The sequence below is a fragment of the Photinus pyralis genome, unplaced genomic scaffold, assembly GCF_008802855.1.
Source record: "Photinus pyralis isolate 1611_PpyrPB1 unplaced genomic scaffold, Ppyr1.3 Ppyr1.4_LG7, whole genome shotgun sequence".
In the NCBI taxonomy this organism is placed as follows: Eukaryota; Metazoa; Arthropoda; class Insecta; order Coleoptera; family Lampyridae; genus Photinus; species Photinus pyralis.
This window is the reverse complement of record NW_022170738.1, coordinates 25,566,776-25,589,305: the sequence shown is the minus strand read 5'-3', so window position 1 is coordinate 25,589,305 and position 22,530 is coordinate 25,566,776. Positions and strand designations below refer to the sequence as shown.

Here is a 22,530-nt window from a genome sequence, read left to right as displayed (position 1 = left end):
ATAGTTGAGAACTGGTTTCTGCAGCTTCTCTTAATATATTAGCGGGAATTTCGACTTCACCAAAATCCATTTTTAACACAATGGTAAAAAATCGGTTGACATATATGTCAAAGTCAAGCCGCGGTATGCATGGCAACGCATGGGATAGGGATAGTTATGGCAAACTTGATTATTCGTAGCGCACGGGAAAAAGTTTTCCAGTGCGCTCGCACGGGAAAACCCTACTTACGGTGCGCTGGGGATACATGAAAAGACAGTACTTTCGGAGAGGTATAATGAAAAACATTTTTCAGCACTTCATCATCAGATCGCTCTGCCCAGCTAGCTCCTGCAATTTAAACCTGTGCTATTAAGTTTGATCGTTGCTTGGGGAAATTATACTGTTGATGATACAAATTTTGATTCAAATTCGTAGAGGTCAAGCGGGTCTCGTGTAAAAATAGCTCAAAAATCCTCTTAATACAAAAACATTGAAATAAATTACACTGATCGTTGAATAGGTCGCGCTGTTGAGTAGAAATTTTGTTTATTGCTGTACTAAAAGTCGTTAACAACGCTAATTTAAATTATAAGCTATTTTTTCATAATCCATGGCGTTTTGTGGTTTTTATTTAAGATTAATTAGCTTATTACTACCATCTCTAAGTATCATTTTTTATTCTATAGAAAACAAGATGCCAAAAATAAGTAGGTTTAAGCCGTGTAATATCGGAGGATTAATTATGAATTGCTTAACATAGTTTTCACACGCGGCCGTGTTTTTTTTATGAAACTTTGTTAACCTTCCCAGGCTATCTTAATCTAATGAAGTTGGGCACAAAGAATAGGTAATGACGTCCTGTCCACTTGGTTTGCCGGTTATGGATGCAGGTGGCTTCTAATCTACAAAGACAACTTAATCCTCGTGCTGATAAATAACAAGCTTACAAATTACACTTCAACAATCCGATTAACTTATTTCTTTCAGGTGAAACCCACACTTGCGTGGGACATACTAGTAGGTACAAACCACTTATTCATTTAATTACTTGTTGGGCATCGAAACCAAGCGTTTTTCCAGCGAAATTGATGCATAAGTGGCGTAGGCCGACGCGACGGACAGACCGAAAAAATTTTTATTCTTGGAATTATGCCAGAATTGGCATATACGAGTAGTTTAATTGAATATTGCTTTTATTAATCCTATTATGTTTGACTACTTGTGTACTTAGTTCTTTATTCTCTTCATTCGTTCTTCTTGACTATATGCCATTTGTTGTTTTTCCTTTGAATATTTTCCTTAAGATTTTTTTTTTCTATATCATCAATCTATTATTATGTTGTTTGTTACCCATTGTACATGTTATCTCATTGTATTCTAATGAAAGGTCTCAATGAAAGGAACTGTTTTCTACCAACTACTGCCCTTCTTTCTGTCCTCTTATCAAAGTACGGGGTGGTGGGGGATGGGTGGGGGGTGGAACTAGTTTTATCCTTCATGGTACTCTAATGAAAGGTCTCAACGAAAGGAATTAATTTCTACCAACCATGGCCCTCCTCCTCGACCTCTTATCGTGATCGGGTATATTCCCTTATACCTCAAAAACGGATTGCCGGAAGAGGGTACTCACAAAGGGCGAATGAGACGTCTGCAAGGAATATATCCATTGGTGATGTCAAAACAAAATCTATTTGGGTTAAAAAAATGCGCTTTATCTGCACATGACTTGTGCACAATTTATACTTGTTTTTGTTTCTCCTTCTTGGAAATTGTCGTATGCCCATTCCATGTATTTTGCTCATTATCATTTATGTATGGTCCTATTTGCTTTGTTTAATCTTGCTATTATTTCTCGTAAATCTTTTCTCCCCCGTGGCACTATGACCACATTGTCTGTGAAAGCAAAACATAGATGTTTTTCTGACTTAAAAGTCCTTCGCGTATGACTTTTTCTAGGCAGAGATTAAACAAGGCGTATGCCAGAGGGCACTCTGTCTTATGCCCTGGTTTACTGCAAATTGTTTGGATGCCTCTTTTGGGTTGCATATCTGTTGGATTATACTACTGAGTTCTTTATCTTAAACAAAAATTGACCTTTGCTGCTATTCTTTTCCTTCGTATCACCCTCCTTGATAAAGGTCTCAGATGTCCTTGTTTTGGTAATCCTCTTGCATATTTTTGAGTTTGTCTTTGTATTTCCTCTTTTTTGTTCTTAATACCTTCTTCATCTTCGGACTGTTGTTCTTTTTGTCAGCATCTCTAATGTTAGTTCTTTTTTCTTCCATCTCCCTTGGAAATTCGCTATGAAACCCTTCTTTCTTTACTGTTCTGTTGCGTTCTTTTACTACTTTTTTAACAGTTGCTGAATTTTTCTCCAGTCTTTTATTTTCCCTTGTAGGTGTAATTGCGTGTTTCTCTTTCAATTGTTGGTGTCTTTCTTCTGTTATTAGTCTATTATTCCGTTCGACCTTCTGTTTATTGTTCTTTTGTTTTTATTTTCCGGGATTAGTAGTGACATTTTGATTCCTATCATAAAATGGTCGAAATCCTTTCTGATTCTCTGTATGTTCGTATATTTTTTATAGTTCTTTTCTTCTTTCTCTATTAGTATGCGATCGATTTACTTTGTAGTCTTTCCGTCGGGAATTCTGTATTCTCTATTTCAAAGTCAATTGCAATCATTTTTCTTCCTTTGGCAAAGTCTATAAAAAAATGTCTATTCTCGTTTCCATTGTTGGTATGAGAATTTCTTCTATCCCTATGTTTGCGTTTGCATCGCTTCTTTTATATTGCTATCTTTTTCTTTTGAATGGGCATAGATATTTATGAACGTTTTTTGATATGTTCCATCTATTCTTAGGCTACATAATCAATCTGATCTAGGTTCGAATTTTACCACTGATCTTTTTTCATTATAAATCCTGTACCCAACATGCGATCTTTCCTTCCGCTATTAAAAAAACAACTCCTTTTATTGATTTCTGAATTTCTATATTCGAGTGTTTCAGTTTTCCTTCTCCATATGTGCCTCGACGAGACATCCTGTAGATGAGAATATTTCAACTTATTAAGTAAATCTGGGGGATTATTTACGGAATAAACACAAAGTTAGTTCGTTTCATTTAAAGTTACACTTTCCTTTTAATTTTATCGCTTTGTAACTATTCAATTTAGATAATGTGTTAGAAGTAAGGCACTTCTGGTTGTTTGCGATAAGAAGTTTTATTGTTAGGTGAAATGTAATAAACGTACGTGTGGTAGTGCTAATAACGAAGACGCAGGTGTTTTGAAAAATTGTGCGCCTCATGTTGGAGAATGGAGAACGTCTGGCGCATTCCGTCGTGATTGGCGATTTATTTGAAAATTCTTAAAAAGTTTATCTTATGGTGGAAGTGGGGTTTCCTTAAAGACGGCAGACAAAACGAAGCTACTGCTTTCGCGACGGTTGAAAAGTGTGTACATGTTCGGGAAATTTCTTCATTTTATTCAACAAGCCAGTTTCTAATCTAATTCTGTGTTATAAAGCAAAGTGAAGTTCAGAAGCTGTCACGATTGGTGTGATAGTTAAGTATCGAAAACCTTCCCGATCATATTATTTGGATTATAAAACGTAAGGGTAGATAAAGTGAAACAAATCATTGTGGATTCCAATGACATTTGTCATTCTTATTAAAAATTGGACGCGAAGCCCGATATAAAATTGAGTTCAGAACATAATACAATATTGTTTCAACGACGGGAGACCCTAAGCTCGCTATTTTGGACGTCTAAATTAAATACCTGCACACTTCTCCTAAGTTTTATGATAGAGGCTTCTGCTATAAAATAAAACTTTTTATTATACACGACAATAAAGAGAAACTAATAATCTCGTGAAAGTTAATTAACATCTTCCACCCGATGGTTGCACTGCAAGTTGTACGAGAAATACACAATTACATAGTCGTGTCAAAGCTCCCCCGTTTTCCGCTTTCGCAATGACGAAATTTAAATGGGTCTGCACGATAGAACTGGCAATCTTCAAACCACTTTACCAGAAAATTACAGCTTGGGCGAAAAGAATTACGCGTGACATAATATATGACCGTTACACCATAATCTGTTCATTTATTTTTTATTACGTTTCGGTAGCTTAAGATAAATTAAAACAAATAATAATCCAACAAGAGCTTCTAACAAGAACAGTTATGTACGTTTTATCCGTTAATTCACTTAAAAGCACCTAAGAGCATTAAATGTTGTTGGTGGTTTACTGTTTATAATAAATTATCCATTGTGGTTTGTTATTCAAAAGATTGCCAATCGCGTTATGAAAGAAAACTGAAATTTATGAACAATCGTGGAAAGTTTATCTGAAATTCCGCTTCACTTGCACTCCACTATTTTAATTAATCGTTTCTTTGTTAACCTGTTATGATAGGCAATTTGCTTTCCGGACTGCGTACGTACAAGTTGGAAAATACCCATATTTTGTGCGTTGAAATGTTTTTCAGACGTAATATTAGATACAGGCGGGAAATTATCGCACATAATAAATATGAAAAAATGACGTTCCGCGAAGTAAATTCTTTTAGCAAGATCACACTTAACACGACATTAAATTAGATACTCCACATTGGTTTATGGGCATTCACATAAAATAGAGGATGAAAAAGAGCGCATATAAATGTATGGCCTTTGAACTAAATATTTTTAATCCGAATTTCAAGGTTCAGCGAATAAAATTTAATTTAGGGAGTCATAAATAATCAGGTTGCCGCGGTTTTATTCAAGTTTAATTTGTAAATAGAGAAAATCGAAGTTAAAATTAGAAATAAATTTAAATAAGCACCCGATAATTGACAAGATAGAAATATGCGCATGCAATTTATTTAGTGTTGCGCGCGCGAATTGACAATGTACAAAATTTTCCAGTTTCATCATTTATTTATCGTTGGGTGAGGTCGAAAGAGTGAAAGCTGGTATTTTTCTTTAAGCGGATTTGATATGGTTAAAAGCGTCTGTCTGCTGCAGGAAGTAAATAAATTAATGTAAACGAACTTTGTAGTAAAATTAAACAGTTTGCAGAACATTAAACTTTACACTTATTTTCTTAAACTAAATTCAAGAATTTTATTTTTCAAATTTCTAATGGAGACGACGATTTTCCATTAAAAAAAGACTTGAGACGGACGTAGTGGGCGCGGTGGACTTTTTATCATTAGACAATTAATGGGGAGCATATGGATCGAAATGGAGTTTATTTGCAATTTTTTTTATTTATTTTTAAATTCTGTTTAAGAAGCAAATTAATTGATCGGCACATGCCCACAATTCATAAATCTCGAACTTATCTCCGAGATACAATTACTCATTGCTTAAAATACGTTTGGCTGATATATTTTATTGGAAGAGTAATTTATGGTGTACATCAATCAGCGATGTTTGAAAATTTCAGTGCAAACATTATCCTACGAGATTTTTTATTGTAAACAAATTCGGAAAAAGGGGCCAATAAAAACGTCGCTTTATCAACTTCTCGTTGCGCCGTTCGTTGTCTTGTGCTAACAATATCAGAAGTATTTAGGCCAAAGGCACTGAGGAACAGGACTGCTATTTCTTTTTTGGGTATTCCACGAAAGCCATTTTTCTGAAATATCTTGATTGAATGTATTTGTATTGTATTGTCAAAATAATTAATGAATCTTTAAAGCAGCTCTAGTGCGGGTTAATGCTTATCTTTATCATCAAATAAACTGGGCGCGATAATGTATGTATTTATGTAGCTACAGCTTTTGTGCACATAAGGCAGGCAACACACAATGCACTCCAAAACGATAAACGTTAGACATAGATGGTTTATCATTTTGTTTTGCTGTCTGTCTGTCTGTCTGTCTGTCTATCCGTGTGCACGATAACGTTGTTTTAAAACGTCCGATCCCTTTGAAAATTGGTACATAATAAGAAAGGTCCCACTTTTTTGAGACTCGCTCGGCGGCTAAAAGTGCACCCAGACAAAGAACAAACAGTGCCTTTTACAAAGCGAGCTAAATTTAGTCTTCGGAAGCTACGTTTGGTCACGCACGAGACAACAAGAAGCCGCACATCACCATGGCGGTCAACTAGCCCACTACGAGCTCCCGAAGAGTTATGGGTAGGAAATGGGAACTAATTCCCTGCGTCTCTTTTTGGCTATGTAACATTGAAATTAGGCCTATTTTGGACTATTATGTGGTGGTATGGAGGGCAAAAGCGGAACTAAAAGCAGCCCAAACAGGATGCAACGAATAGTCTTGTCTCAGTATTATTGGAGCAATGAGTACTATCATTGAATAAGTAATTATAAGTTACTTATTCAATGGTACTATACACACAGTCACAGCAGCTATGGGTCTTGCCGGGCTTTCCCTCTCTTCACCTAGTGCTGAAGAAGAAAGACGCGAGGGGAGCAATTTGATTGCTCCGAAGTGAGGTGGAGGAACTTTTCCGAGTAGGCACATATAGGTACTTGTAGGTTTTAATACTACATGACTCCCTACCGCCACGAAAAGCCTTGGTGACCCGGTGGACCCGGGACAAGGAAGTCTGTAATACTCTTTGGTTATAGCTCTAACCAGGTGCGCAGATGTCATTGCGGGCAAAGGGCTATTAGGTGCTCGGACAGGCAGGCACCTCTTAAGGCTCTAGTAGCTGGAAGAAGTAGGTAGACGTAATCGTGTTACGTCAAGCGATGAGGAATAACCGGTAACGAAGAGAGGTTGGTCGCCTCGCTAAGGCTGGCACTAAACATTCCCCAAATTGGATCGGAACCTTAGTGTGAAGCATCACCCAGTGTAGCTGGAGGAGTAATAAGAAACCAGCTGAGAAAGGAGTGGAAACGTCTATGGGAATCCCCTGGACTAAGACAATCCAAGAAACTCATCAGTTTTCAGGAGACCAAAACCAGCTCGCTGCTAGCACTCACCAGAGGTGAATTAAGGTCATACATACTGCATAAAAAACTGCCTCCTTCGGAGTAAGATACTAGGGTACGCCCAACAGATCAAAGGACCAAAGTGCGTAAGCGTCCTATTCATTCATGAATACAACTTTTCATACTCTTTATAATAGCTGTTACTGGATTTGGATTTTGCACTTTCCAGCTTTTACTCTGCTTTTGCAACCAGCCATTGAATGGGCGGTGTGTTATCTTTTTCAACCGAAGTCGTTTTATTTATAAAGACGGTAATTTTTATAAATTAACGTCAAGTGACATTTCGATGGTGATCATGGAATTGCAAATAACAGCCCACTTAATTAAACGTATATTCGAGTATAACGTCAATATGATTGTATTTTATTTCCATTATTTTTCAATTATATTGCAGGTATAATTAAAAAAAACACGCGTATAATAAAATTGGTCTTTAAAGCACTTGCAACGTTTAAACTCGTTGCGCGTGCTTTAAAGACTTGACTATACCCTTGTCTCTTATGGAGCGTTTATACAATCACTATCATTAGTTCACTAACTTCAGGAAGGTTTCGTTGGTTAGCAACGCGCAATAAATCTTTGTTTCTATTGGCTATTTCGGAATGATTTTGATAGTGAACTAATCATAATCATTATATAAACCCACCATTAATATACTATTTTTTTAATGACCACCTCTACTTTTATATATCTCTGTGTGCACGGCAATAAGGTCGAACACGCTTGCGCAAAAACAAAAACATAGTCGACATACTAAGATACTATTTCCTTTTCGCTCACCTTAGGCGTATTCAATAAAAAAAAACCACAGCATTCCACGAGGTCCGAGTGTTGAGATCTGGGGACACGGTCAACTCGCCAGGGGCGACTCGCCACCGGACCACTCGCCACCGACCGACTAGCCAACGGGACAACTCGCCAACGCGACAACTCGCCAGCGGGACAACTCGCCACCGCGACAACTCGCCAACGGACGACTCGCCAACGAAATATTTTTCCCTGTTTAATGTGTCATACAAATGCATCCCACAAATGCAATAGTCAATTTCCCTAATTTTGCAAACAAAGTTTATCGAAAAATTGTAGTCAATATTTGAATGAAGACCCAATCGCCAATACCTGTTTCTATTACTGCATTTTGATATAACGTCATCTTCTGCAAATTACCTGGCTCTAAGGTAATTAGTAGACAAAATCACCCTGCTAACATTTTCCCATACCTACATTTTTAATGACAGGCAGTTTCTCTTGTTTTCTCTTATGAGATGTCGCATTAGGAGTTTTAAGTGCAATTTGAGTTTCCTATATCTTTACGTTGGCGTTTTGCTTTTTGGAAATCGGGGAATCTATTACTACCACGCGCACGTTAGTAAAGGGAGGTACTTGCATTGAGGTAAAAAATGAAGGTATGACATTAAACAGGGAAACATATTTCGTTGGCGAGTTGTCCCGTTGGCGAGTCAGTCGGTGGTGAGTGGTCCGGTGGCGAGTCGCCCTTGGCGAGTTGACGCGTACCGTGAGATCTGAAACCTTTAAACGGACAGACAGAATGCCCGCAAGTGTAAGCTGCATTTTAATGAAAAATATGTTCAAAATTATCCACTATGTTTAAACAAATATTGGCCAACAGTACTAAAGCGACATTCCATTATTTTCTGTTTTGCTTTCTATATGTTGCTATCATTGACATTAAGTAATAAAGATGGCCCTCTGTATTTGAACATTGACATTTTTTCTTAAATGTTATTCGCAAAACGAACGTTGAAAGCAATCGCTTCTAATCCGAAATTTATTTGTAGCGTGTCCAAACAAATTGAGCGTAAGCATATCGGCATCAGGTCTATAATAGTTATTTATGTATTAAGGGCACACGAGGGCGACAAGTTCTCGTTGTAGTATAAACATCCTGGTTTAATAGTTTAAAATTCGTTTACAAACAGGATTATGATGTTAATGTGATTGAAACCATCCAAACGTAAACGTAATCAATTCATCGTGAATGAGCAAGAAGTTCCAGAAACTATACGAAACAAGGCCAATCTTGTGATTTAGTAGGTATTGACAATTAATAACTGACGTTTCTAATTTGCAATGACCTGCAAATAATTGTTTGTTTTGTCATTAAGTATAAATGAGTTACTATGGTGATACTTAATGCCCTAGGGCATAAAGTTGTACTTTATGCCCGCGTATCACAGATATAAAATGTGCTATTATAGGTTAGTAAGACATAAAAGTATATACAACCAAATATTATCTGCACTGTAACAACAAATACCGGAAAATTGACTTTTCTTGGTTTTAGATGATCACAGTCAGTGGTAAGGTAAACTAAACGCCAAAAACTTATTTTAAGTACCTACTTCGCTTCCGTGTCGAAAAAAGTTAGGAAGCTTTTAATTTTGGATTTGTATGTTATTCCGTAAGTGGCACCGACGTCTTTGTAGTTTCCTGGTTTAATGGATCTAAAACAGATGGATGTTAGAATTAAAAATCGGTAAACTAATATCCCTGGTGGATAGGCAACTCCCTAACTTAGGTACATTCGTTGCAGTCTGCAGTCGCTAGAGCTTCTAATGAATTTTTGCAATAATCATTTTCTCGTGTTATGTATATTTGGATCGAAACTTTAGAACAGAACTGCTATCGACCTTCAAAAAAGTCTTTCGTTTTTCAAATCGAAACGGTTTTAATTCTGAATAATTCGATGTTTTGTAGATTGTTTATCGATTAAAAATTCTAGAAAGAGGATGCAATACAATTTGTAATAAATAAAAATTAATAAAAATGTAGTGGAACTCAAAAAAAGATAACAATTCTTGTTGTACTATTCACAATTTCGCTCTAATAAATTAGTTAGTTTTGCATAACCGTATTTTTCCTATTGCATATTCGTATATGAAGCTAAAATATGCTTTCCAACGATGTGTTGCAAGACCCATATTGCCAAAAAAACCATACGGGACAAAAATTGTGTATAGTGGAATAGGCCTATAGGGGAAACCACGTAAAAAAACGAGCCGATAGCTTTACCCCAAAGCAAAGGTAGTGTGGAAACGGAGAGGTGGGCACTTTTCGAATCTGTATTTGGGTCCCTACTGAGAGGTCATAACCAAAATTTCGAAACTATAAATTTTTTCTTCTAAGAAAGCTGATTTTCCTACACTATATTAGGGGAAGCCAAGGTCCACCAGTCTTGAAAAGTAAGTGTCGGCATAAAGGTTGTTTTAGTGCTCTTTGTATTTAAGTGCTCTTTATGTATCATATTTTTCCAAACGTTATCAAGGTGGTCCGCGATTTTAATTCTTTGTTTTACTTCAGTTGTATTGCATTAGTTTCAATTTTTAAATGTATGTCTTAATTTGTTATTACATATTTAAATTTGCTTTTGATATCTCTGCCTGTGCGTGTGCCGCCATTGCCTTGTTTTTACCGTTAGATTGCGGCTTTTGTGTCCCAGCAATAAGGGAAGGGGGGCCCCCTAATTAACTTTTCTTTTGTTTAGTATGTGGATCCGTTTGTGATAATCGACTTTAACCCGAATATTGCTTACATTTTCACTTGCACTTTTTCCTGTTAAATTAATGGTACACGATGCCGGAACAGAGCCATGCTCATTTTGTTGTTGCTGCAATTTATGAGTTGTTTTGTTTAAAATCATTTATCTTGTTTTCCATCTGTATTTATTATCACTTTTGTCTTGGTTTTATTAATTTGTTTAACCGCATTTGCCTTGATTATCTGGTTTTCATCGTACGATTTGAGATATGTTTAATTTTGTATATCTTTTTTCTATTTTGTTGCCCTGGGTGATTTATCTCGTGTTTTTAATAAATAAATAAATCTTCATCCTGTAAGACAAATAAAGTGTATAGGACAAGTCAATTTTGTGTGTGTTATGCGAGGTTTTTATCTTGCTGATTCTCTTTTCACTGGCTTTTCACAGATTTACTTCGCGGAACGAAGCCTCGTGCCTAATAAATTTAATTATTTTATTCTTTTCGGACGCACAAAAATCTTCTTCTTGTTTAATCCCCTTCCCGGTTGTGTCTCACGTCCCAACACATAGAAGACCGCCATAGTATAACACGACGACTACTACCGAGATTTGAAAGTGGCCGACATTTTGACATGCCAGTTAGATAGCCATGCCCAAGAGTTGCCGAATGTAAATATAGGGTAAGTCAAAATTGCAGTGCCGGATTTCATTGTGAATGTCGCTTTAATTACGTTTTAAGAATTACAAATTATGTTGCATAGGAATTTTGATTTACTTTACAGCATGTCTTGAGTACAAAGTGGACGTTATTATTTGTTAAGCGGAGGTTGAAGATTAGTACAGGGTGGCATATTGTTAGGCTTCGATACGTCGGTAGGATGGAACTTTTCTACCAGTGTAGGTCATTTCATTTACGATTAATGTACAAGGTGCTGATATGATTTGGAGTATCCTGTAGATGCCGGGAATGTAAATTTATTATAAAAAATCTCACATCGATAAAAACAACTTATTTCTAATAATCACAATTACGTTAGAGTTGTACGAAAATCTAAAAATTCAGAGGATTCATTATTCCATTAGCACATCGGTTTTGCATCCATACCACTATATAGGGTATCTTCACAGATTTAATTTAATAATGAAATACTAATTCATAAAAAGGACGGTAACGAATCCTGAGATTTCAATTAAAATCACAGTAGACACAAATGGTTTATTTGAGATTGGCATGGCGTCCGCGTCTCCCCGCGTCACTTCTCCAAAAAGTTGCGAAAAGATCAACACACTTCTGGTACTTTTTGAATGCCAATGAGGATCGTGGGAATGGTCTTAACTTAACATACGTAAGTATAACTCACTCTAAGCCGATGAGCTGGCGTACACTTCTTAATCATAAAGTTGATTGCAACAAGCAACGACATGAGTATCGCAAATATGGCAAAAATTGACCAAAAGATAAACCTGTTCCTCTTCTTTGATTCTTCGTCTTTGCTCCTATACAAAAGCAACCCCAGAATGAGACCGGCAATCCCACCACCGATATGTGCACCTTCAGATATGATCACATTCTCTTGGTTTCTAGCGTAGATTAAGTAAAACGTCGCGTCGGATGCAACAATTATTATCACAGTTAACACAGCCCATAGTTTGTATTTGGTCGAGTTGTAGTTCTGGAAAGCATTCGCTTGACGGTAAAAAAGAGTAAAGACTTAGGGGTGCTTACCAGTGCAATATGGGATAAATTGGAAATTAATAAACCGTAAACGCCTGCCGATGCCCCCACCACAAGATCAGGCCGTACGCAGGAAGAACTTAACGCGCCTATGGCACCACTTCCGAAGTATAGTGTAAGTACAAGCAGTCTGTTTTGATATTTCTCCAATGTGAACGCAAATAAACATTGAATAACAACATTTATTAGAACGTGAAAGAGATTACGATGTATGAACATGTAAGTTACATATCTCCATGCTTCAGTGTGATTGTTTGGTTCAAATCGAAGTATTCGTTCAATTTTGTCCGTAGCAACTCCATACATTATCAGCTGGAAAGTTAGTTATTTACACATCGCTAATGACGATCGTAATTAGGTACGAGTACATACTTGTAAGACACTTGTTAATAAAATTCCGAAGGGCGGAGGATATTGGCGGTACCATGGTTTAGGATTAGATAATTCTGGCCGTTGCGACGCTGATGGCGGTACCATTGAAGAATTTAATGGCGGTACTAAACAGTGTCTCTCTTCTGTTGTAGATTCTGGCGTTGCTGCCTGTGTCTTTGGTTCCATTCTTGATGCTGGAAGTACGGGTCATATCTGGTGTGATCCTTGCATACGCTTGCGTGAACGGCTTATCGCACTGATAATATTATCTGGCTTGCTACTCATTTTGGAACAAAAATTTATAACATTTTCAATACTTATCTACAACCTTTGTGCAAGCAAACATTTCAAACTGAGGAACACTAGCCGAAATAGGCCCATATGCATTGAAAGCAAAAGCAATAACATCACTTAAAATACACATGTGAGGCGAGCATGCATGCTTCTGAGTTACTAAACAGTTACCTTTTATAAAACCATAGGTACTTACTTTCGTCACAAAGTTCAAGGAGAAAACGGAATATTTTGCATAAATAAGTCAGTAATGCTAATTAAAGGCGCTGGTTGTAACTGGTTTCTCTTTATCCACAACTTGAATCAAACTAAAACAAAAGCATTATAGGACTGCGAGAATGTGAAGAAAATCTTTTGACAAAATGTAATGTAAGTACCTACTTCTGCCCGATGGCAAGTACCAATAATGAGTTGTTTACCGAAAAAGTGACACCGACCGTCTTTATCGCAAATCTATGGTAATACGAACCTTGAATGTTTAAAACATTTAAAAAATGAGCTATCTGTAGTACACAAACAAGTAAATTGAAGTCATCGCACTCGCACAAGTGGCTGCAGATATCTACTGTGAGCTCTCTTACAGATTGTAAGTGGATAAAAATTATACAGAGTGTGAGTGTGTTTATATATAGCTTACTCCAGAACAAAGAGATTTTCATTTAGGTGAAAATTTCGACTCTATATCTGTTTTGATTTACAGGATCACCAATCAGTACTCGAACCATTCGAGTGGGATTGAAATCGACTGACGCCAAATGAGAGGTGGACGCCCAAATGGACCGAAAAACCCCAGCACAAGAGAAGTACGGGGCCTGATAAAATCGGTCTCAGTTATCAACAGAATAACGACTAAGAGAACGGCAACAAATCAGAAACTTGATTTTATTTAGGTATTGGGGGTGGCAGTGGTGTTTAGGGGTACTAACTTCCGGGGATATTTTTTCAATACAACGTTTCGTTTCGGAGAAGAAATCACCAATTTTATTTTTAGCGCCTTTTCTAAGAATTAAAAAAAAAGTGCCATTGTTTGTGTTTTGTCCCTCTGTCCGGACACACTTCTGCCGTTTTGAACTACTTCTAGGGGAATGGGCCCTGAATCCTGGAATTTTTTGCAATAAGTAGTGTATTATACCTTGACGATGTGCCAGACGGGCATCAAATTTCGCTGTTAAAAGAGGAAGGGACTCATTAATTATTTCTTGAGATGCTGTTTTTGAAAGTAAAACGTTCATAACTTTGAGATACGACAGCCAATTGGTCTCAGATTTTGCATACGTAATTTTGCATTAGTGAGTGATGTCAAGTAAAACTTTTAAAAAACGGTGGGGGGGGGGGGTTGGAACACACGTGCCACCCTTTACGTCTCATCATCGAATTAAATTGGTTTGTACAAAGTATCTCTCCCGCGCGACCCTTTTTCGACATCAGTGGGTGGCGGGGCCTGAAGTGGGGGGGGGGGGGTTTAGAAAGGGGTTAGAAATTGATTTCAATCTTTCATTCTAATTGAAGGTCTCAGCAAAAGGAACTGTTTTTTACCAACCACCGTCGTTCTTTCTGACCCCTTATCAAAAACGGGGGAGTGGATCTGGTTTTATCCTTCATGGTACTCTAATGAAAAGTTTCAACGAAAGGAATTAATTTCTACCAAACATAGTTTTCCTCCTCGGCCCTTCATTGCGATCGAATATATTCCCTTATACCTCCAGAACGGACTGTCTGAAGAGGGTACTCACATAGGGCGATTGAAGTGTCTGGAAAAAGTATATCCATTGGCGATGTCAAAACTTTAAGAACAAATATCTCGAAAACGGTATGTCGGAGCAAAGTACTCTCGAAGGCAAAATGAATCGACTGGATTCTATTGGTGAAGTCGAAGCAAATATCTTGAAAACGAAGTGTCGGAAGAGGGTACCCATAAAAGTCAAGTGGAACGTCAGGACGAGACATATTTATTGGTGATGTCAAAGCTTTCAGTGCAAATATCTACAGAGTGGAGTTTTGGAGGATTTTGAATGTATGCCAGGCGGTTTTTAAATGTTTATGTGTAAAGAGCCTCCTCCCCATTAATCATCTACCAAGAAAGTAAACATCGATAGTGTATGCTTATAATCTGCGCCCCCTCTTATCCAGGGAAAATCAATCCTGATTCTTTCCAGATATACCTCATTTATCACAGGGATAGCTGTTTGCCTATATTTCATTCTGTAGCAGGTTGCCATACCGAGACATTTTGTGGAGTAGGCAAGAAAGGAGCTTGGAGGGTGTTGATGGCGTATCCTAATATTGAGCAGATTCTAATGGGGAGACTCCCGGATGTAGATGATGCGTACCGTGCAAAGATTTTTGATTCTTTTGTATGATGCAACATCTCCCTTAAACACAGTTAATTAGTGTAGACAATTCTAATTTATTTAAAAAAAGTAGCTCCCACGGAAAATGCTCTACTTCAGCAGATCGAGCGAGTTACTCTTCAAGGTTCTTATATGGAAGAACTGTCTGGAAATCGACTGTCAACTTTCTTCGCCCTATACTTGGAGATGGGAAAAAACAAATGACGGGTTTCAGCCATCATGGCTGATTGCGGATATCGCCAAAAGTTGTTTGACAACAACCCACGAACGTATAAATTAAGATGGACGCTGATCAAACAGTTGCATAGAGGTAGAAATGGCCCTAGCATGGGCGCGGCCATGATGTGTACGTATTAGGTATTTTCTAGGGGAATTTTCCTATTGTCACAGTAATTTATTTAGAAAACGTGAGGTTAATGCTTGTTTATTAGTTGATTTGAATTTCGCGCCAAGTGAGTGCACATAATGGCTGCCCCCATGTAGGTCTCATTTGTCAATTCAGCATTAGCAGATTTTGCCCACAAGCTTTGCAGCTCTTCCTTTTATGTCTAATAATATTTGTACCAAATCAGTTTAGCCGGAAATGAAATTACAGACAGACCGTCCGACAGGCGACAAACAGACATCATCGAGATTTTGTTTGATTCGGATTCCTGGAGCTTCAAACCGTGTATTTCTGTCAAAAAAGTGGAGGTCATTTTTTTTCACAATGCGATATCTCCCACTAACGTGGGGGTGGTAAAAACCGGACGGTATTTAAAATTTAAAACATAGAGAAAGTTTGCAGCGTGCAGTTAGGGATGTGAATATTGAAGAAATTTGAACTTCAATACATTTACAGCTTGATGTTCAGGGTTTCAGTTTTTACTAGCGGAGTATGTAAAGTTGCCTAAGCTCTTGCGAAATATAACAAGTAGAAAGAGAAAAATGAATTTGTCATATTATCTGTGTTGTCTCTTTATTTACTTTTGAATCAAATGACCATTGCCTAATAAGGTTTTTCTGTTTATTTATTACATATGATTACTACGAATTAGTTCCATTAACTTACGTATTTGCGTTTTTGATGTTTATTCAACGGGATCTACGAGTTTAGCAAGTATTGATCTTTGTCTCTAAACATCGTTTGGGTTTTATTTTAAGATAAGTAGCCAGTAGGTATTATCATTTTATTTATTTTTATATCACTCGTTCGCAATCATTGTATTAGACGCTATTCGTAATTTAAAAATTTAGAGACACTAAGGGAAGGTATGACATTTCAATGCAAATTACCATAAAAAATTCTTTTTAATTACATGTAAGTACCTATTTATAAACACAAAATAGGTTTGTCTAATATAACAAGTGGGCGTTTGTCTTCTTTTAAACCACGACTTACAATACCTTTGGATGGAACAGTATGGCACTTTTCATATTTTCCCAGGAAAAATGGTCTTTGGGTTCAAAATCGACCAAAAAGTAAAAAAAATGGTACTTTTTTATGGTCTACACTTTACATTGATCCTATATAACAAATTGAATATTTTCCATTTTCGGATATCCCATACCATTTTCAGTGTTATCAAAACCGTTAATCAGGAGCCAATTTGTTGTAGAAAACGTCGAAAGGCTACATGAGGATATCAAGAGATGTCAAAATCGTTATTTATGCGCGCCTACCCACCAATTTAGTTGCAATAGTTTTCTACACGCTGTTGTTTTCCTAATAAGTTATTTCACGTTTTCCATAGGGAATTCATGTTACTTTAATTTCTTCATTTCACGAATGTTTTTTTGTGTACATTTTTGCAAATATAAAGGTAAATGCAACAACTATTATCATCAACCGGCGCCTAGTAGAAAACGTTTACCTTACGAGTGCTAGTGATGCACCGAAAGTGTTATAACGGAAGTAAAAGCGGAAACAGAAGACAAACTATTCTTTGCGGAGGCGGACGTATAAACGGAAGCAGAAGCGGAAGTGTAAGTACAATTAGGTATAAATTTGATAAACAAATTAGTCATAAAATTTAGTTTATTAAACTGTGTGATAAAACGTACTACGAACTACGAGTGAACGAATGAATGAAACAGAGACAAAACGTCTCGAATATTTTCACTTCTTTTTCTTGGATTCTTGGACCTCTTGAATTTTGTTTGTCAGAGATTTTGTCTTTTACATATTAAATGGTTGTGATATACGTAATATACGTTTATGTCGTGCTGGCCCTAAGGCCATTCTATTGAATTACCAAATTTTCAACTCTAATAGTTCTCAAGGGTTTCTGGCATTTCTTGAATCGCTTGAATATCTCAAATTTCTTGAGTCTCTCGAATCGTTTGAGTAGCTTTTTCGAATTGTCAAAACTTTTCAACTCCTCAAATGGCTATGATGTCTTAATTCCTCTGATCTTTGCCATCTTTTGAATCGCTCGAATCTAAATTTGTTGAGCCTTTCGAATTGTTTGGGCAACTTTCTCGAATCTCTCAATCTTTCAATTTCTTAAATTCCTGGGATTTTCAATGTTATCCCTTGAATCTTTTACATCTTTTGGATGGCTTGGATGTTCAAAGTGATAAAGGGGGTCTAGGAGGTTTCAGGATATTTAACAGATACAAGAAATTCAAAAGTCTTTAGAAAGACAAAAGAGTAATGAAACTCCAGGGATGTGGGAGATTCAAGAGTCAAAGGATTCAAGGGTTTGAAAAGGTTTAAGGAATTCTAGGGATCCAAAAGATTCAAGAAATTCAAGGGGCTCAAGTGGTTCAACAGACTCGAAACATTCAGCAGATTCAGGTAGTTTAGGGAATTCAAGAAATTTAAGGGATTCAGGAAAGATAAGGTGTGGACGATGCAGAGGAAGTATCAAACGGTTCAGGCCTTTCGAGGATTTGCGACATTCAAGAAGTGCAGAAGGTTGAGGAGATCCAGGATTGTTTGAATCTCATGATGTATGATCAATAAGGATTACCTGGATGTCTAGGATCCCTTGAAATTCTAGGATCTCTTGAATGTTTCGCACGTATAATCAAATTGCCTACGACTATTAGAGTTAGGATATACCCTGAAAGATAGTCCAAAGAGAAAGCAGTAAAGGGTACAAGCGTGGCGAAAAGCTAAGGCGAGCAGACGCACATTTACTCAAACTATAAACGACCAACGACAGTGCAAAACAAGGTTCACCTCAAACCTTCAAGATCAAGGTTAGTATTCAAAATGTAAGCTACAAGTTTCCAAGTAGAAACAAATGGGGAAGTTTGCAGATAGAGAAATCCCCCGCAGATAACCTCTTTTGCTATCGCATAACCTCGTACCATATAAACTAACAGAAAAAGCATTTCATATCAGTAAAGTTACAATATGAAATCTATAACGTTTACATTATGTTTAATTGTTACAAAGATTCAATGTGCTTGTGTTCCGTCCTTATACGAACTTGCATGCGAAAATCTATCCGACCTTAAAAATGGCAAAAATGAAGATCAAGTTACATTAACCATTGGAAACGCACGGAAAACTCCCACCGAAACTCTGTCTCCGGGCACGTTCAAAGAATATCCAAATTTGGAAGAGCTCGTCATAGTATCGGCAGTAAATAAGCTTGAGGTGGACGCATTTCGTGAGTTATCCAAGTTGTTGGTGCTTAAAATGTACAAAAATTCAATATCCGTGCTTCCGGACTTTGCGTTCATAGTACTCCCACATTTAGTAAAATTGGACTTGCGAGATAATAATATTCAGCAAATAGCAACCTACGGTCCGTTCCTCTTCCAGAATCTCAAAACTGTAAACTTATCATTTAATAAACTGCGCGATTTAAACTGGCAGTGTTTTGCAGCGCCTGGCCTGGAAAGGTTAATAGTCACCAATAATAGAATACAAGAGATTGGGGCTAGAGGCGTCTTGTCGCCCGATTTGATCACTTTAAATTTAGCCAGCAACGAGATATATCATCTGGAGGACGACGTCTTTCAGGACTTAAAACAATTGGAGGAGCTTGTGTTGTCTCATAATCGATTTACGACTCTTTGGACGAAATTTAAGGTAAAATCTTTGAAGAAGTTGGACCTCTCGCATAATCGAATTACTGCAATTCAAGATTCTGTATTTGATGGAATACCACAAGTTGAGAGAATTTATTTAAATGATAACCTACTGAAGAAGTTACCGCCCCAATTTGCGACACTAAATTTAACCGTCGTGCATCTGCACAACAATCGATTACAAAATTTGGAAATGATCACCTTAAACCCGTTTAGCTTTGAATTAACTTTCAGTAAGAACCCCTTATCTTGCCTATGTCTCGATAATTTAATCTTGTTAATGGAGTTAAAGGGAATTACTACAACCGATTGTCAACGTGAGTATTACAAAAATGGAATGAATCCAACTTGTATTGCTCTTGAGCTGGATGAGTGGAAATGGGATAATGGCAAGTGTTCGCACAACGTAGTTATGGAAGACTATCTTTATCAATTTCTTGATATGAATGAGAATATTACCGACTGTCAATAAAGCGTAACATGCAAAATGATAAACTCGTACCTATCCCTTTCACTTTTCCACATCTCAACTTCACATAAAGTTTGTTTTTAGGTAAATCACACACCGCTACCCCGCCCTCTGGGAACTATATTGCATAGGGATAAAGCGGGAAAAATGCATTCCTGTTAATAGCACACAGGCGCACTGATGAACAAGACGTTATGTTTCTATAGTAACCACGTTATTCTTTCGAAAAGGGTGTCGAAGTCAAACGTGAAACGGGAATGAGAGTGTTGATCTCTCATCCTTTTTATAGTTTCCACGTGGAGAATGTTTTCACACGGTCTGACAGCTTTGGGCTTTATAGCAGAAGATATACCCCCAATTTATCCAGCACGACTAAAATCGTAATGTAGCTCAATATCTTAATTATTTTAATTAGCTTAAACTGTAGGAGTAGTAGTGGTAGGTACAGACAATAGCGTTCATTTTCCTTTTGGAACATGCGCTAAAAGGGTTGAACTAAAACTAGCAACTTTGTCTAGTAAAAAAGACGTGGAATGTGAAATGTAAGCCGGCATTTTGGTATAATTATATTCATTTCGAATCCATCACAGGAGTACTGCAAAGGATATCTTTCTATTTATAATGAACTAGTGATAGGTCCTTACGGACCTATTGGCGCCGTTTAATTAGCAAACGCCGTTTTATGTGGTTTACCGTTTGTAAATTAAATTTTTTTTTGATTTTTAAAAAATTTTTTTAAATTTTTTTGATTATTTATGTGGTTTACCGTTTGTGAATTTATTTTTTAATTTTTTATTTTTTTTTGTTATCTTTTTTTGCTTAATGGTTTTGAGAATATAGTTAAGGTTGGCTGACGTTACAATTTTCTAAAAAGGGAAAAGAAATTTGATTCGGTTCAAAAAAGCATCGATATGTCAATAGTCAACCTCATTACATAGGTTGTTCGCATTTCAAGACTACGCGACTTATGCGGCAAACTACCTCGTGCGACAATCTTCGTCAAATGACACTTGTACTTTAATATACTATTTTGTTCATTCAGTCATTTTTTTTTTAAATTTCGATTCAACCAGATCTGCACATTATTGTACATAAGATTCTTTAACTTTGATAACACTTTTTGGTTTTGAGGAGACATACGCTCGGCTCCGGCGGGTTTGTCACCTCGCCTCGCTTAGATTCGTAAGGATCCATAGCTCGGATTCGCCGCGCACTGTTATTTTTGGTTTTTGGAAACATCACCTATACAAAGTCATTTTTTTCAAATTTTGATTCAACTTGTTGAATCCAGATCTGCACATAATTGTATATAAGATTTAATATTTAATTTTGATAACACTTTTTGGTTTTGATGAGACATACGCTTGGCTCCCCTTAAACACCCAAAAAGTGCAATTTTTTCTCGAAAAATTTGCACACCCTTGCTCTCTTCGTACGTACCGGGCAAATCACGCACAACGTAAATTTTTATCAAATCTCCCCTCCCTCGCCCTCAACGAATTTTTAAACTCGCAATTTTACCTAAAACGACTTTCGGAGTGCATTCGCTTCCTACCCCTACCTCACGGGGGTGTCGAGCAGGAACGAAAAAAATTGGAAACGTACGTGTCCCTAACGGCTACATATTCCGGAAGTACCGACGGCATAGGTCGAATAACTTCTCCTCTAGGGCCGAAAAACTACGACTTCGCCATAATCGTATATCAAAACAACCCCTCCTCATCCGATTGCCTTCCGATCGGTCGCTTCCAGAGAACTAAATATGCTAAATTTTTCCCATGGTAAGTAGGTACATACCTACAAATTATGGTTTAAAAATTATAAAAGAAAATTGGCAAACAGGCGACCTAACGGTTTTTTTTTACAAAAACATTTCCAGGACCTTTATTTCTCAATCGATTCGGACGGGGAGCGGTGCATATGATAGCTAATAATTCAAGCTAAATATTCCCCATTGAATGTACTCGTCTGGTAAGTCTCTTAAAAAAAATATAACCGAAAAACTCACCCGTGTATGTCACCCTTAACTTGAAAAGTCTTCGGATGACTTCCAATTTCAAAATATACCCAAAATGCAAGCGGCCACGTATACATTAAGTCTTCCGCAATAACTGTTCCATTGTCACATTATAACCATTCTCGTTCCTTTTAATTAAAATAATTGATACAAAAAATTTTGACATTAAAGAAAAAAAAGCGGGCGCGCTCGGGTACGAACACGCGATCGTCCAAATCAAAGTCCTGCTTGCTAACGGTTACGCCACCGGGGCTTTCGATAACACTTCCTTTAAACCAATATAAGTAGGTACGTCGAGATTACGTAAATTAGCAAATTATTTAAACACACATTATTCACTTTACACTTATTCCAAGCACTTTTAAAGTTTAAAGGGGTGATAGGGCGACCCGCGTCTCGTAGATCTGATCGAGATCTACAATCGCGCAATTATACGTTTCGTTCTAACTCGAACGATTCGGCCTGTAGAAGGCGTCAAAGTTGGAAACTGCGAAAAACGCCTTCTTCGCGACCGGCACTCCGGGTCGCACAGTTCCCAAACGAAACCGTAGAATTTAATCGCACCCCGGCACATCAAAATCGGTGCGTTTTTAATGAAATTAAAAATGAAAATTGAGTAAACGGTTGAGTTCTTTATTTAAGGAGCGCCCGTTAATAATTGAATTGAATACGTAACGTAATATCATGTTTGTTTATAACTCACAAAACTTATTGGTTTAATTGCTTGTAAATAGGGGCGCAAATGCCGTCGTTGTGGGCGTGACCTTATGTACGTAACGAAAACTTGGATAGTTCTTTAAGACAAAACTTGTAGATCGAAAAAGAACGGGCATAT

The 22,530-nt window shown here is 37.2% G+C and overlaps 2 protein-coding genes and 1 long non-coding RNA gene across 5 annotated transcripts; 2 read left to right on the top strand and 1 right to left on the bottom strand.

Annotated features, from left to right (window-relative positions):
* Positions 1-11,390: 11,390 nt before the first annotated feature.
* LOC116175795 (protein rhomboid) lies at positions 11,391-13,130 on the bottom strand. Of its 2 annotated transcripts, none has more exons than XM_031494095.1 (4): positions 13,029-13,130; positions 12,539-12,732; positions 12,158-12,478; positions 11,391-12,104 (listed from the first exon to the last, which is right to left on the bottom strand). In XM_031494095.1, exons 2-4 carry the CDS (start codon positions 12,722-12,724, stop codon positions 11,769-11,771), a joined length of 843 nt encoding a protein of 280 aa, XP_031349955.1. In that variant the 5' UTR covers positions 12,725-12,732; positions 13,029-13,130; the 3' UTR covers positions 11,391-11,768. The 2 variants fall into 2 exon arrangements, with proteins under 2 accessions (XP_031349955.1, XP_031349954.1); XM_031494094.1 differs by lacking the exon at positions 13,029-13,130 and adding an exon at positions 12,867-12,991 and having other exon boundaries at positions 12,539-12,815.
* LOC116175796 lies at positions 12,824-13,857 on the top strand. 2 transcript variants are annotated; one of them, XR_004146357.1, is made up of 4 exons: positions 12,824-12,962; positions 13,021-13,201; positions 13,260-13,444; positions 13,533-13,857. It is a non-coding gene; the product is annotated as an uncharacterized LOC116175796 (long non-coding RNA). The 2 variants fall into 2 exon arrangements; XR_004146356.1 differs by having other exon boundaries at positions 13,021-13,290; positions 13,342-13,444; positions 13,533-13,855.
* A 4,644-nt stretch (positions 13,858-18,501) lies between these two features.
* Positions 18,502-19,700, top strand: LOC116175794 (insulin-like growth factor-binding protein complex acid labile subunit). The gene has a single exon (XM_031494093.1). The coding sequence runs from the start codon at positions 18,527-18,529 to the stop codon at positions 19,679-19,681; it is 1,155 nt and encodes a 384-aa protein (XP_031349953.1). The 5' UTR covers positions 18,502-18,526; the 3' UTR covers positions 19,682-19,700.
* The last annotated feature ends 2,830 nt before the right edge of the window (positions 19,701-22,530 follow it).

What these genes read in the sequence shown, in the direction of transcription:
- LOC116175794 (XM_031494093.1), top strand. Translation starts at nt 18,527, where the DNA reads ATGAAATCTATAACGTTTACATTATGTTTAATTGTTACAAAGATTCAA.
- LOC116175795 (XM_031494095.1), bottom strand. Translation starts at nt 12,724, where the DNA reads ATGGAACCAAAGACACAGGCAGCAACGCCAGAATCTACAACAGAAGAG. An exon ending in TATTAACAAGTGTCTTACAA is followed by an intron (nt 12,479 to 12,538) that starts GTATGTACTCGT and finishes CTAACTTTCCAG; the next exon opens with CTGATAATGTATGGAGTTGC. An exon ending in ATTTATCCCATATTGCACTG is followed by an intron (nt 12,105 to 12,157) that starts GTAAGCACCCCT and finishes AATGCTTTCCAG; the next exon opens with AACTACAACTCGACCAAATA.